General features: G+C 41.7%; 1 protein-coding gene across 2 annotated transcripts in view; it reads left to right on the top strand.

The window, feature by feature from the left end:
• Nucleotides 1–9,751, top strand: part of ets1 (ETS proto-oncogene 1, transcription factor) — a 32,013-nt gene extending 22,262 nt beyond the window's left edge. For both annotated transcript variants that reach the window (XM_088939519.1, XM_088939518.1), the window contains exons 6-8: nucleotides 291–551; nucleotides 5,679–5,797; nucleotides 6,229–9,751. In XM_088939519.1, coding sequence (XP_088795645.1) covers nucleotides 291–551; nucleotides 5,679–5,797; nucleotides 6,229–6,444 — 596 coding nt within the window. In that variant the 3' untranslated portion in view covers nucleotides 6,445–9,751. The remainder of the gene's footprint in view (nucleotides 1–290; nucleotides 552–5,678; nucleotides 5,798–6,228) is intronic.
• The last annotated feature ends 4,346 nt before the right edge of the window (nucleotides 9,752–14,097 follow it).

Raw genomic sequence — 14,097 nt, 5'->3', positions numbered from 1 at the left:
GTCACCTCCGGCCCGTCATTTACCACGCTGCTGACCCAGAACCTGGAGCGTTCGTTACGACATCCAAACAAGACCAGCTTGAGATGCGGCTGCTGGGTAGTGGGTACTTGTTTCAGGGAACAGGGGGCAGGGAGAGACACACTCACTAGCTAGATTCCTCTCCAGATCCTTCTCTGCTGCGCGGCTCGGTTTCATCCCGCACTGCCCGTCTTCCACCCAAGACCCCGTCAGCCAGACTGAATTGCGAGCAGGTGACTTCAGTTCAGCTGATGGACTCTCCCTGCCCGCAGGAAAGCTGGGTGGCCAGGACTCCTTCGAGAGCATCGAGAGCTTCGAGAGCTGCGACCGGCTCACGCAGTCCTGGAGCAGCCAGTCCTCCTTCAACAGCCTGCAGCGCGTGCCCTCCTACGACAGCTTCGACTCGGAGGACTACCCCAGCGCCCTGCACGGCCACAAGCCCAAGGGGACGTTCAAGGACTACGTGCGGGAGAGGGCCGACCTCAACAAGGACAAGCCGGTCATCCCCGCTGCGGCGCTGGCTGGCTACACAGGTACTGTACCACCTGCTCCTGTCCGGGCCCAGGGGCCTGTCCCTCGACTAGATACGCAAGACCGAAAATTGACATGTCAGTGTTTGGCTTCTCCCCCACGCTAATGACATAACAACTTGCCTTTTCTCTCTCTGCGTCACCAGGGGTCATGATGTCGATGGTGCACAGAGCAAACGGGTAGCAATCCAGTTCCGACCTCATTTCCGACAGCCTGATGATCTAAACTTTATTTATCCGGGGTAAAATCATCTTAGACAAAACCTGGCATTGTAGGTAAACTGCAAAAGACTAGAGTGAAGATACCCTGTCAATCATGGCATTGTAGTTCACGGCACTACTCTCAACTTTGAATGCTAGAATCTGGGCACTACAGCTTCTGAAAAACATCATATTGCACCAGCATAAAAACTCTTGGGCTTTGGTCGGGCTCTTCTTGGCTGAACCAGTCTTCAGCACAGGGGACACTATTCAGTAACTGGTGGCTGGCTTTGGCTGGAATGCGGTAGGCATTCCTTTGTGCAACTGTAAAAGTACTTTCATGCTCAGAAGGATCTTGCATCTGCTTATCGGTACTTTTCTCAAAAGAAAAGATGAATCCACTGAGGTGAAGGAAGGCATATCACAGGAAACTTGTACTAACTTTTGGCCTTTTTTTTCTCATTTAACCCAAGCCTGAAGAGTTATCATCTGCAGGTTTATCTACCCCACATCTTGACCTATTTTTTAGTTGTCTTGGCAACCCGGGAACAGTGCAAAGCGATACCTGCCTGTACTTTCAGAAACCGAGTGGAATTATCGATTTATCTCAAAGGACCTCTGTCACCCTACATAGCACTTTGTTTTTCATGTTTTTTAAACAACCCTTCAACTTGAAGAGCCTTTTATTTATTCTCCTGTCTTTTTTAAATTGTCTTTACCTCTCTGAATGCTGAGACCTGCAGTACTGTTTAGTACAAGAATACCGACGCTTTTTGGCAAAGGCGTGTGAAAACGTGGAACAGACAATATAAATTTGTCCCCTACTGATTAAGATGGCATAATTCCAAGAGAGTACTAAATTAAAAAGCGCAACAAAACCACAGAATGTAAAATCAACATTGTTTTTTATAATGCGCAGTTTTTTAATTCCATTTAATACATTTTCCAAAGGAATACTGCTGTATAGTAAAAGAAAATGTGATTTTACTATGAAAAAGCATTTAGTTTGTAAAAACCTGCCCATACAGCTATGAGTATCACTTTTAGACATTAGGTACACAACAAGGTAATACACACTCTTCAGCGCTGTGCACCTTGAGAACTGTAGTAAATTAAATCTGCAACTTTTTATCCATACTGAAAAAATTCCATGAGGATTCCTAACCAGAAACTCATAACATAGAATCAATTGGAAGACTAGCGAACATGAAAGAGGCATTGATGTTGGACACACTGAAAAAAGTCCTTTAACCCGATCTTTACACAAAATTTGTAGCGAAAAGCAGAAATATTTGGAGGAGTGCGTATTGGTTTCAGAGGCTGTGATGACAGGCGATAATGCGATGTGGTGAGAGAAACTGTCTCTGAGCAGGAAAAACACTTATGGGCAGTCTCCCACTGAATAAAGCCCGTGATTTCCAGCAGGGAAAGTCTTTGACAGGGAAACTGCACAGACACCAGACAGATTCACCAGAGAGTACTATCACAGGATAATGTCATCCTATACCACCGGGGGCACTTCTCAGGATGTAAAACGCGGTCATATGGATCCAGGGAGGTGATAAGGGGGAGGTTAACATGCTTCCTGTGATTTATGGGTGGATTAGAGGTAGTTGTGATCTGCAGCACCTCACAACCAGTTACTCATTTTTTTCATTGTAATGTAATATAAACCTCCTTTTATTAAGACCAATTAACATTAAGTCTTAATCTGTCCAAATTTTTGCGAAACGTACACATTGCCTTGAATATAGTTCTTTATAACTATTATCCATAATTTATTATGTTATATAATATAATTATACCATTAATTATAATGTTATATATATTATATATATTTGTCATAGTTGAGATTACTGTACACTTCATACATCTCCACCGTTGAAAAGAATGCTGTATGCATCTGTCTGCTGACGAGATTGACAGGGACTGACAGTACAAAACACTCTGTGAAGTTCAGTGCAAAGCAGTTTGCCTTGTTTTGTAATTATCAGGGTTTTAGTGTTTTCTAAATGGGAAAGAGAATTGGCCAGAGGCAAGTCTAAAGGGACATTACATGACAGAAAATTACCACAGAAAACGTGGAACACTATGTATAAGGGATAATAGTTTGTGTTCTGTGGTAAAACTGGTAAAGAACCAACTTAAGGTACAAGATACAATAAAAATGGGGTATACCGCTGTCTACCCTGTACTCCCCCAACGCAGAAATATACTCCACTCTGTCCCTTACATGGTCATTTCTTTCCAGAAAAGTAAAATACAACAAAATAAATGAGTAAAGAAATGTACAAGGACCAGAGGACACCTAACGATAACAAACAGTGCTGTCAAAGGTGTGCTTGACCTTGAAAAGCAATATAAAATCGAACATAGTATACTTATAGTGCCTTATCATGACGCAAGTTAAGATGCGTGTAAGATTTTTTGATGAGCTAACAAATACTGTGTCCGTGTGTCTTTTGCTGATTGGTGCTGTTGCCCAGGAAACAGTAATGCAATCAAAGCTGGAGCAAATGTAATTATGACATTTGAGAGCCTGTTTCAATGCATGCATTTGAAGTGTCCCTCCAACATGGACAGGGCTAATCCAGAAATCAATGGTAAAGCTGTAATTCGCAATTAGAGACCATTAAATTGCATTACCGTGTCATACCATGTGATCAACAATGTGTGTGCATTTATATATAATATTATAGATTATATTATATATAATATTTATAATATAGCATTTATATATAATATTAACACATAGGGAAAACAAAGGAATAAAAAAAGTCCTCCCAAATTAGTTTCACAAGATTAAAAGTGTTCCTTTACGCACTGAAGCTAAAATCATAGTTGGTCACAATTAAAATGTCCTGACACACTGACACTGAGCGGTCCAGGGTTAAAGCCTTATTTCTAATGCAGTTCATTATGTTGGGACAAGTGCACTTTACAAGAAACTTACCTAATTCTCGTTCTCATTATTCCCCTATTAGTCATCGATCTGTAAAGCCTCTATGGCATCAGCTCAGTATTTTTCAATCTGTTCTAAATGGACGAATGAGAAAAAAACTCTGTAAGCACTGGGAGAATTTAACAGGGCTTCTGGCTGAAGCCCATCTGTGCAAACTATTATTAGGTCCTGATCTGAGATCAGATCCTTAAACTCTAAAAAGCGCCATGATCTGTTCTGTAACAAGGCAGCAGCTAAGACGAGATATTAAAAAGTATATCATAATCAGAAGAGCAGTTTATGAAAACACGAGCATCCATTTCCTGTCAGCGCACCGCAAACTTAGGCATTGAGAGATCTTTAGAGATAGAACGCTTGATAAGCTGACGGCTCGAAAGGTGAGAGATAAATGCATAACTGCCTGAGCCCTTGAGGTTTTCTTGTTTTTGCATTGTTCTGAAGGCGCCGGTAACTGCCCCAAAACGACACACTTTCACAACCTGTCTGTTGAGACACGGTTAACGAACTCCGAATGACACTGCCCATTAGCAGAGTGGAGCTGACGCCAGCGCGCAGGCAGACCGAAAGTCAGTGAACTGCCTCAAGCTGTGCTTTTTTTTAAAAGGTTTCCCCCAAATTCAGATCTGCAGGTCAGGCTGGAAAAAAAAACCAGACATTATGCACAAATCCATTTATTTGAACACCAGATAGCCCCCAAATCGACAAAGCGGTCACGTGTTTAATGTCTTCACAAGGAAAGCACGAAGAACTACACAACCAAGTCCGGAGCTTTAGCTACCATCACCTTTAAAAAAAATGAAGCATATAGGTGTCGTTTTCTCATGAGCACACATGCCTCACGCGCACATATGGGAAGTGTTGACCTGCTTGCAATCTTATTGGAAGTCATTGCGAACTGAAGAATTCAATTCCCCTTTGTGTTGGGTGGGGTGGGCAGTCTTGAGGGTGTTTTGGGCAGTCGTGTATAACCAGAGATGGCATGGAGCGGCAGATTTAGCTCTGAGTTCACTGCAGGCAGATGAGAACACTAGGAAGGCTGTAATCAAACCACAAAATCAATTGTAGTACTCAAAAGTAGTGCACAGCCAGTGAGGAGCATACTGGGGGCTTAAAGGCTAACTTGAACGTGGTTTACGAAAAAAGCTTTGTCTTCAATTAGTCTTTATTTGAAGTGCCTGATCTCTGTTCTAAGCACCAGATAGCTTTTGGCAACGGCGCTAAAGGAGGTTTGGTTAAAGTGCTGGGCAATCGTATACCGTTAGCTGTGACTGTGTGGGCTGCAGCCATGAGGTCACCACAGTTCAGCGTGCCTTTGTAAACAGTGATTTAGCGCTGCTGCAGCAGCTATAAAAAAAGGATAGAAAAACGCTTTAGTATGCATTTCTTTCGGTTTGAAATGAAGTGATAATGCGAGAGTCCAAAAAGCTCTGCAGCCAAGGGACATGAAGTTGTGCATGCCCGTCCAGCACTGCTGAGCGCGTTACAGGCGCTGCAGAACACTGGGTGTGGAGAATCCTGACTGAGTGCTGGCTCCCAATCTTTTTCAGCTGCTCTTAACTAAATCTCTTTCACATGTTTGAATCGGTGATTCTAAACTAGAGAAACTGCAGATCGCCAATGGTGGTTAAGCTTAGCACATGCAGCAATGTTAGCTAAGGGAAATGCACTTTTAGTACTTTAGAACCTTTCTGTAGCCCATGTCTTAAACATTCTGTGCTTTTATTTTCTGTAACTGTGACTGAGTGTATTGAGAGGGAAAACCTCAAGGTCTTCTTTCTTAATATTCTTATTTAAACGAAGTATTCTAAAGATTTTATTTTATTTTACTGCCACGTGTTTACTTGCAGTCAACTTTTAAAATCAGTTGTATGGGTGAGAAGTGAATTCTACAGCAGGTGAGCTGACGTTCGTGGTTCTTCACCTAGTGCAACTGTTTTTCTAAAACTTGCACCCTGTTCTTTGAATAGGAAGTGGACCCATTCAGCTGTGGCAGTTTCTCTTGGAGCTTCTGACAGACAAGTCATGCCAGTCTTTCATCAGCTGGACTGGTGATGGCTGGGAGTTTAAACTATCCGACCCGGACGAGGTAAGAACAATACATCGACTATCCCATTTCACCCGTCCACAGTCTAATGCTGTAGTTTCGCAAATACCCCCACTTCATTTGACTTTTATCCTTCAGTCATCGAGCAGTAAGTACGTTGTAAAGCTAGTTGTGTCGGGTTTACAAAGCTGGACACAATGTGAATTCACACCAGTAACGGTAAGAGCGGTTTATATACTCTCATGACTAAAGCTTTTCAGGATGAAAAATTAAATCCCCGCATGGCCTTTACAAAATACTGATGCTTTCCAGAGCTTGTCCGCAGAGCGCCGACGGTGAATCAAAGTACAGCGAAGGCTGCGTTTCATTTCGGTTTGACTGGGCCTTCCTGTTGTCGTTCGGGGTCACTGAGTCACATCCACTGCCAAGCCCTGACGGTGTCTTGACAGCAGCCTTTCTGAAAATTCCCACAGGTCGCCAGGCGATGGGGGAAACGGAAAAACAAGCCCAAGATGAACTACGAGAAGCTGAGTCGAGGGCTGCGCTACTACTACGACAAAAACATCATCCACAAGACATCAGGGAAGCGATATGTGTACCGCTTTGTATGTGACTTGAAAAGCCTGCTAGGTTACACTCCGGAGGAGCTGCACGCCATGTTGGATGTAAAGCCTGATGCAGACGAGTGAAGTGAAGGAGAGATAACCGGAGGACTGTGAATTGAAGGATTAACTGAGTATTGGTGGGTGAAGTGGGATATGCAGGATTTTTTTTTTGTAAGTGCGGAGCTGTTTATCATTTGCCACGTGAGCTGTTCAAAGAGGAAATTTACAAAGAGAGCCCCGAAACCTGTGCACCTCTTCATATTCTCTAGCAGCAAAAGACTGAACTCCTGAAGTTTGTACTTTCATATACAAATATGTACGGTGCAGCTCAAGGCAAATAGATTGCTAGCAGTTAAAAAAACAGAAAGCTGAGCATTTTCGCTTTAGTAGCACAAGAAACTGACACGGAGGCAAGCCGGAAGAGCGCAGAGGATGCTGGGATGGATTGAACATGGACGGGAAGTTACTGCTACAAAAATTTGCCAAATAAAAGGAACTATATAGAATATATATCTTATTTTCTTTGTTATTGCTGTCTTACTGCCCTTCTGTGCAGAGAACAAATGGGCAGTTCTCAGTTGGGACCAAAAATGTTTTTTTAATTTTTTGTTTTCAATAGAAGTTTGTGCCAGTATTATCGTCTTAAGCTCATGTCGTCAACGAATTCCATGTTGTACGTTTGTGGCTAAGTATTGGGTTTGCCAGTTTTAATGTTGATGAAGGTAAGATCCCATCAAATTTGTGAATGCTAGGTATGCGTCTTAAATCTGAGGAGAATTGGACATTAGATTAGACATTTTAAGAATATTGGTTTGTAGACAACACTGGAGACATAGTGCTTCATCATTTTCCACTTTGGTGACAGTATTAAATTGAAGAAAAAAAAAACACTCCAATGAAATATTCCACCTCATACCAAGAGTGACTGATATGCACAACTGAAAGTGACAGTTGCTTTTTTAACTGATGCAGTCGCCTTTGCAACCTCACTGCCAGTTCGGCAAGCAAAAAAAAAAAAGAAAACTCACCTACACAACACTCAAACCTGAGAGCCAGTCTTGATATGCATTTGGTCACTAGCGTTCTGTTGGGGTTCCCTAAGCATTGCTATGGGAACCTTGCTTGGTCTCAAAGTTTCACTCGATTCACTTTAGTGGATTAAATCGGCACGAGAAATTTGAAGTGCTACAAAGTCTTGTTTTTTATTTTCACTTTTGGTATTGTATCCCCGAAAAACAACTGCTGGTATTCCAGTAAGCTACTGGAAGAATAAAGGCTTCTTTTCTTAGTGGAACTTTGTTGAATTGGGAGCCATTCAGTCAGGCAACTGTTACACGAGAGGGCTTCAGAATGTAGGTTGAATGTACTGCATTTTAGCATCTGTGCTAGAACTGCAGATGCTAACCTTGAAAATCGGAGGTGTGATCTATTGTGCGCTGATGTTTAAATACAGAGCCTAATAGTGAACAAGATTGTTTTTTTTTTGGTGGTGCAGATGTTAGTCTTAGGAATGACTGAGCTTGAATGTAAATAACTATAAAAAGACAAACTGGAGGCTTCTTGAGAAAGGACACACCTGGGTGGTAGAAAGAAAAACTAATAACAGAAGTGTTTCTGATGCTGGAAAGAGCTTTTAAAAGCCGTTATAATGCAATTTAAAGAGTAACAACTGCCAAGGAAAATCTGGAAAAGAATAAGGAGCATTTGCTCAGACTCCAAACTGAGGACTATTCCACAGAACCCTAAAAATTATGAAAACCCTTTTCAATGAAATAACATACAGCACACTAAATTAAATATGTCAAAAAGGACTCAATGACATTCTCAATGTTTAGTGGGTGCAAAATTAAAAAAAACCTTGGCTGGCGGTTTTATGATAAAACTCCAAGGAAGCACTCATGCTATTACAGGACAGTTTCAAGTGCAGTTTCGCGCTTCAAACAGAATGTCAGAAAACAAAAACCAGTATTTCTTCAAAAGCAGGACAGACCTGACAGGAAAATCACAATATTTCATTTACTAAGAATAGAAACTGTTATGGTGAATAAACGGTAACTTGTCATCTTTGTGCGAGTGTTACATAGAAATCTGTTTCTAGAGATTAAGGAATGTGTTTGAAATATTATTCTTAAATCTGAAATGAAAATGTATATAAAATGATATATAAAGCACACATGACAGGTTCTGCATAGGGTCTTTGAAGGAGACAAGTCTTTGGCATTAAATATTATTGTTTGGGTCTGACATACAACAGGACAGGTTTTTCTTCCAGTTTATTATTTACAGGCTGAACCTCACTTGTTGAGGAGTTGACAAGAGCAGCATTCCACGTGTGCAGAATCAGCTGGCCTCTGTATGAAGAATGGGGTTCGGTTTTGCAATCAGTCACCTCTTCTCTTTCACTGGAAGGAGGGCAGCTATCCTTTCCTGATGCGACAATCGGATTGCGGCGACATCAGCGTCGCCTTTTTTAACCACGGTATCATTTTCTTGAGTCGCGGGCAGAAAAAAGAACAACAAAAACAACCAAAATCCCAGCACTGCACCCCCTTCTCTTCAGTTGTCAGGAAGCTGGCAGAAGCAAGGGTTGGGATAGACATACAGCAATTCTTCTTTAGGTTCTGCTATTCCAAAGAATGTTTCTTGCCAGGCTCTTTACACGTATGAGTCATGTATACCACATGGAATCCCCACTTTTACATTGTATTGTGGAATTGTGCGCCCTAGGAATTTTTCTGACAGGCGTGTCAAATTTTGAAGGGCAACATATCAGATTCAGGATTGCATCAGTGAGGCACAGTATTATGTTCTTCCCTGCCTTTTGTGTAAACTCCTCTGGATTTGATTCCTTTAAAACATGCCTTTTAAAGCAATCAGTTTAAGTGGAAGTGGAATTTTCTTGCAAAGGTTTGGAGTGTGGTATAATATAGATGAACCATTGTATAGCATGTATCATTCTCAATGGACCATGTTTTGTCTGATATATGCATACCAAGGAGTATTCCGAAAGGAACACGTTTTGTTGTTATTATTGTATTTTTTTAATAGTGTCTCTGTATTTTTTGTTAATGAGATCATTTTTATGTAAGTTTCACGAGCATTTGAGTATTTTTCAAATAATTTATATTTTATAAACTTCGAAATAAGCAGACAGCTGGTGCTTTAATGGAGGAAAAAAAAGGTATTACAGAAAAAAAAATGTAGCGATTTACTTTTTTTTATACAGAAAAGAAATAAAAAATGACCTGTCTGCAAACAAGTTGTGTTAAAAGGCTGATGCTGGGCCATCATTGATATCTGCTGGAAAGTTTTATAAACTGTAGCCTTATTTCTTATTGTACTTCAAATGGTTATGTTACAAAAAATATATGTGAACAAAAATATTTCATAATCCTTGGCTTTTGTGTTTTTGTTGCTTCTAATTACTCACAAATGCAGACCACAGGTGAAAAGATACCACAAGCAGCAAAGAGCCTCCTGAAACACAACTGATTATTCCACAAATAAAACACCTACAGTACATACTGTACATACACAGAGCAATCCTATAGATTTCATACTCTAATGGCAGTGACTGTTTTAAGGTACACAGGTTATCAACAGATTGCAGTAAAAAAAACCTACTGCAAAAAGAGTTTTCAAGATGTGTCTTTGATTTATAGTTTTTGCAGTAGGTTTTTTTTTACTTTGCAGTACATATTATTTGAGTAACATTGTACACTGAGCTGTAAAATCCTCCTCAGTGCTCACTGGTTTTATGAAGACAGTGCCCAGTCTCCTAAGCCCAAACACAAGTTATAATACCAGGGAAAGGTTGAAAAAAAAGCTTACATTTAGAATTAAATCACATCCTGACCAACAATGAACATGAAAGCCTTTTCCTTTCCTAACTACTTTGATCATTCTAGGCTTTGCAGTAAAAGGTTTTCCAAAGAAGTCTGAATCAGTAGAATTCCAGCCAGAGCCAGAATATTGCATCAGTTGCTTTTCATTCTTCCGTTTTTACCTCTCTAACACACCTGGAGTTACTCCCTGAAGTGTCTGATAGTGGAGGGATTCAGGTGACTGAGGTGAGACGATTGTGTTTCAGAGGAACATCCTCTTTCTTCTTCCACAATTCAGAACCATATTGTTTAGGTGTAAAACGTGTTTAAAAGTGCTGTTTGACTTGTGGCCCTGCACTGCAACTCAAAGCCTTCTTTTAATATCTGTACAAGCACCTGGGCCAGAGCCTTCTTGTATATTTTTTTTTGTCTTAAGTGGCAGGTTTCTAGACGATAAGAAGTCACAGAACTTGCTCACCACACACCACGGCAATATCAGAATCGCTCTGTCTCATATCGCGATTGAAAGTCATTTCAGATTTTCTGCAAGATTATTCAGTGCAAGACAGTCTGTCAGCTTCTGTGAAACTCCATCCAATGTTTAGCAAGTCAACCAATCGCCCCACTCCGGTTGAAAATTCAAAGCAGTTTTTTTTTTTAGCAGAGTGAACCGGAGTAACATTCTTCAGAAAGGAAAGCAGTAACTCTTAATTTTTTTTCCAGATGATACAAAGCTGAAATAGCTCAGATCTCCCATGCTCTGATATGCACAAAATTAAAGCACATCATTCAGACCAGCTAGAAACGGTGCAGAATGGCAATACAGTTGTTCACAAAGCATCGGAAATGGGAAAATACTGCACTGTAACAAGGAATGATTCCAAGTGAGTAAGGTGCTATTGTTACTATTTCCAACACTACAATCTTGTTTCCTCTAATTCTAAGACTATATTTACACTGATCTGAAACAGCTGCAGCTTACTGACTGCACTGAGCTTGACTTCAGTGAGGTTTTCTTGGGACAACAACATTCTTCTGACCACAAACTCCACTCCAGCGCTGCTCTTTTAATCAGATCCAAAACATTTAAAAATGAGCCCCCACCACCTCCAAACCCCGCTTCTGTGACACAAACTTTATGACTCAGGTTGTATCACATTTGGCAGCCGACAAATGCATTTAACTAGTTCAAGAACATCCTCCCTGTGTGTGTGCTAACGTGCAAAGACACGATTCCATCAGGGCTGTGACACACGGGCTCTTCGGCGTTGATGTTGTTTGTGGTGGTGTGGGACATGTCGTGAGTGTTGCCAGAGGGTCACTGTGAAGCCATGAGCTCCCTACGAGATCTCACACAACATACAGTGATGGCGCCTTCGCTACTTTCTGATTTTCCAACATCGCTGAAAGAGACTCTTCCTGAAAGTATTTTTTCTGGGATCCATGAACACACCTGTTTTCTTAATTTCTGCTTCAGCGATGTTCATTTTAATAACAATCTTGCCATTTCTCTATCCCCCCATGATGGAAAAGCATTATGTGTAACGTATAATGTTTCAAACATAATTTAAACTGTCGAGAAATGGTGGCTTGTTTTTCTGCTGGGGCTCTCCTTGCCTTTCCAGCAGCTTGGTGCGCTAGACACCAGACTGCTCTCAAGTGACAAACGGCAAATATGCGGTCATCTGTGTTTTTTTTTCTTTAGAGTGGGATTAAATCAAGCTTGTTTTCGGCTGCTCTTTTTCAAAGAGCAAACCTCACAGAACTTCAGCTCCTGGCATTTTACTTTACTGTAAATGCAGAGCTTTTCTTTGTAACGCACACCATGAAGTGACCAAATAACTGACTGTTTTATTAGGGCGCCATTCACATATGATGGGGCCTACAGTGGTTCCGTTTTGTACTTCCAGACGGTGTGGCCTGTGTATACGGTTGTGTGTCCTCGAGCATTCTGGGTAGAGCCACATTCTGAGTGTACCGTCCTTCCTGTAGCGGCGCCACGAGTTCTGCAGCAGGTAAATTCGCGCCCGGTTGCCGGTTAACAGGCGTATCAACTGCCATGGCTGCCGATGACGTCAGGAGGGGAAAACAGGCACAGTGGGGCCCATTCATGTGTTCGTAACCCCCTGGCTCCTGTAAATTCCTCATGTCTAAATAAAAACACGCAACATCGCGGCCTCCGTCTCCCACTCCCTCCCTCTCTCGCTTGCTCGCCCCCCTCCCCGCCTCTTCTTCCTCGCTGCAGACGCACGGCGCTGGCAGGCCTGCCACAGCAGCATGCCAGAGAACAGGCCCTGCTCCAGCACGGCGCATCTGCAGGCAAAACAAAGACACAGCTAATTCACTTCCAGTCAGAAGAGCCCGGCTGTGTTTTTTTTTCCAGTTATTACTGGCAGTGGATGGCTCTTTCGTATGGGGAGGCCTAAAATAAGACCATGTGATACATTCCCTGACCAGAAGGGGCACAGAGGCCGCCTGTAATGCGCAACAGCATTCAAAACAAAACGAAAATAATCTAACAGCTTGCCCAGAGGAATTCTGGTGGAGCTCTTCAGCTTGTTTTATGAATGAATTACTTTCCGACATCGGGAGTAATAACTCGCCATCAGCACATCCTAAAAGCCAACATCACTGAGAGTGCTTTTGTGTCATTCCAAGGAATACAAAATACTGTGTCAAGTACTCTTTGATTTCTAATATGCATCACACAGTATAATACAGTGGTGTTATACAAAAGTGCTGGGTAATAATTTAAATAAAACAATCTCAATGTCTTTCTATCTGAATAAATTCCATTATTCTAGATCACACAATAGAATGTAAACAATATTTTTCCAAAAAATGCCCTGTACCTTTTCCTTCATTTACCCTTCTTTTCTGTATTAGGTTGAGGCACGTTCTGGATTCTAGAGCCTAGAACTGGGTGTTTTTCGACCCACAATTCCAGACAGAGACGTCAATAGGTCAGGGGGTCCGAAGATCATCAACACTAAACTTTCATCGAATGGATGGCTTTTACAGCTGTTTGCACCAGTGCAAACCAATCAGTTTCAGCTAACTTTCCAAAACTACATTCAAGTGCAATACGACGTGTAAATCTATTTTTTCACGTCTGCATGTTCCCTTTCCTACTTTAGTTTGTTAAACAAGTTTTCTAAACGTGCTCATCAGAAAACAAAACAAAAAAAAAATAAGAATCACACTCCAGATCTAACAGCATGAGTAGTGCATGCAGAATTTAATTCGGCTTTTATCTTCATAGACTCATTTTTCCTAAAATGGGCACTGACATGTCGAGAACTACTACTAAATGAGAAAAATTCATGGAATGGAAACTTCTTTCTTGCTCAGCCTCTTCGAGGGGAATAAATAAATGTCAGCAAATTTGTCTTCCTTCAAGAGAAGACGAAAGACTAAAAAAAATCAGGCCGCTTTTCGCAACCAGACCTCTTAGAAGACAGCTTCAGAAATGATTGCCAAAAACAGATTAAAAAAGAGGATACAACTTATCAAAAGGCAATCTATATGTCTCCCTCCTGGTGCTTTTATCTGTTGGCCACGTCTCCTATCCACACATGCGAAGAGCTGGTTTCTCTCAGCACAGGGCCGGGCCCGGCTGTAGCTGGTGCTCGGAAATTAGCAGCTGGAAATGGAGCTGTCGCAGGTGTTTCACTTGGTGCACTCCAGCATAAGACATGAAGCAAAGTTCAGCGAGTCACACACGGTTAAACCGGAACAAAGACATGATCCGCAGAGCAGACCACTGAAAATATCCCGGATAACATTTCTGCTGTCCCGTTTGCCAGGATAGATGCGCCTTTTGCAGAGGTCAGTGGGCGTTCCTAAAGGGGCAGCACGTCTCCGTTTTCCTCTTGTTCCAGCCCTAATAGGCTGTACCTTTTGTGAGCTCGTG

The sequence above is a fragment of the Atractosteus spatula genome, chromosome 22 (assembly GCF_055471065.1).
Source record: "Atractosteus spatula isolate fAtrSpa1 chromosome 22, fAtrSpa1.hap1, whole genome shotgun sequence".
Lineage (NCBI taxonomy): Eukaryota > Metazoa > Chordata > Actinopteri > Semionotiformes > Lepisosteidae > Atractosteus > Atractosteus spatula.
This window is presented reverse-complemented; position numbering and strand designations above follow the sequence as displayed.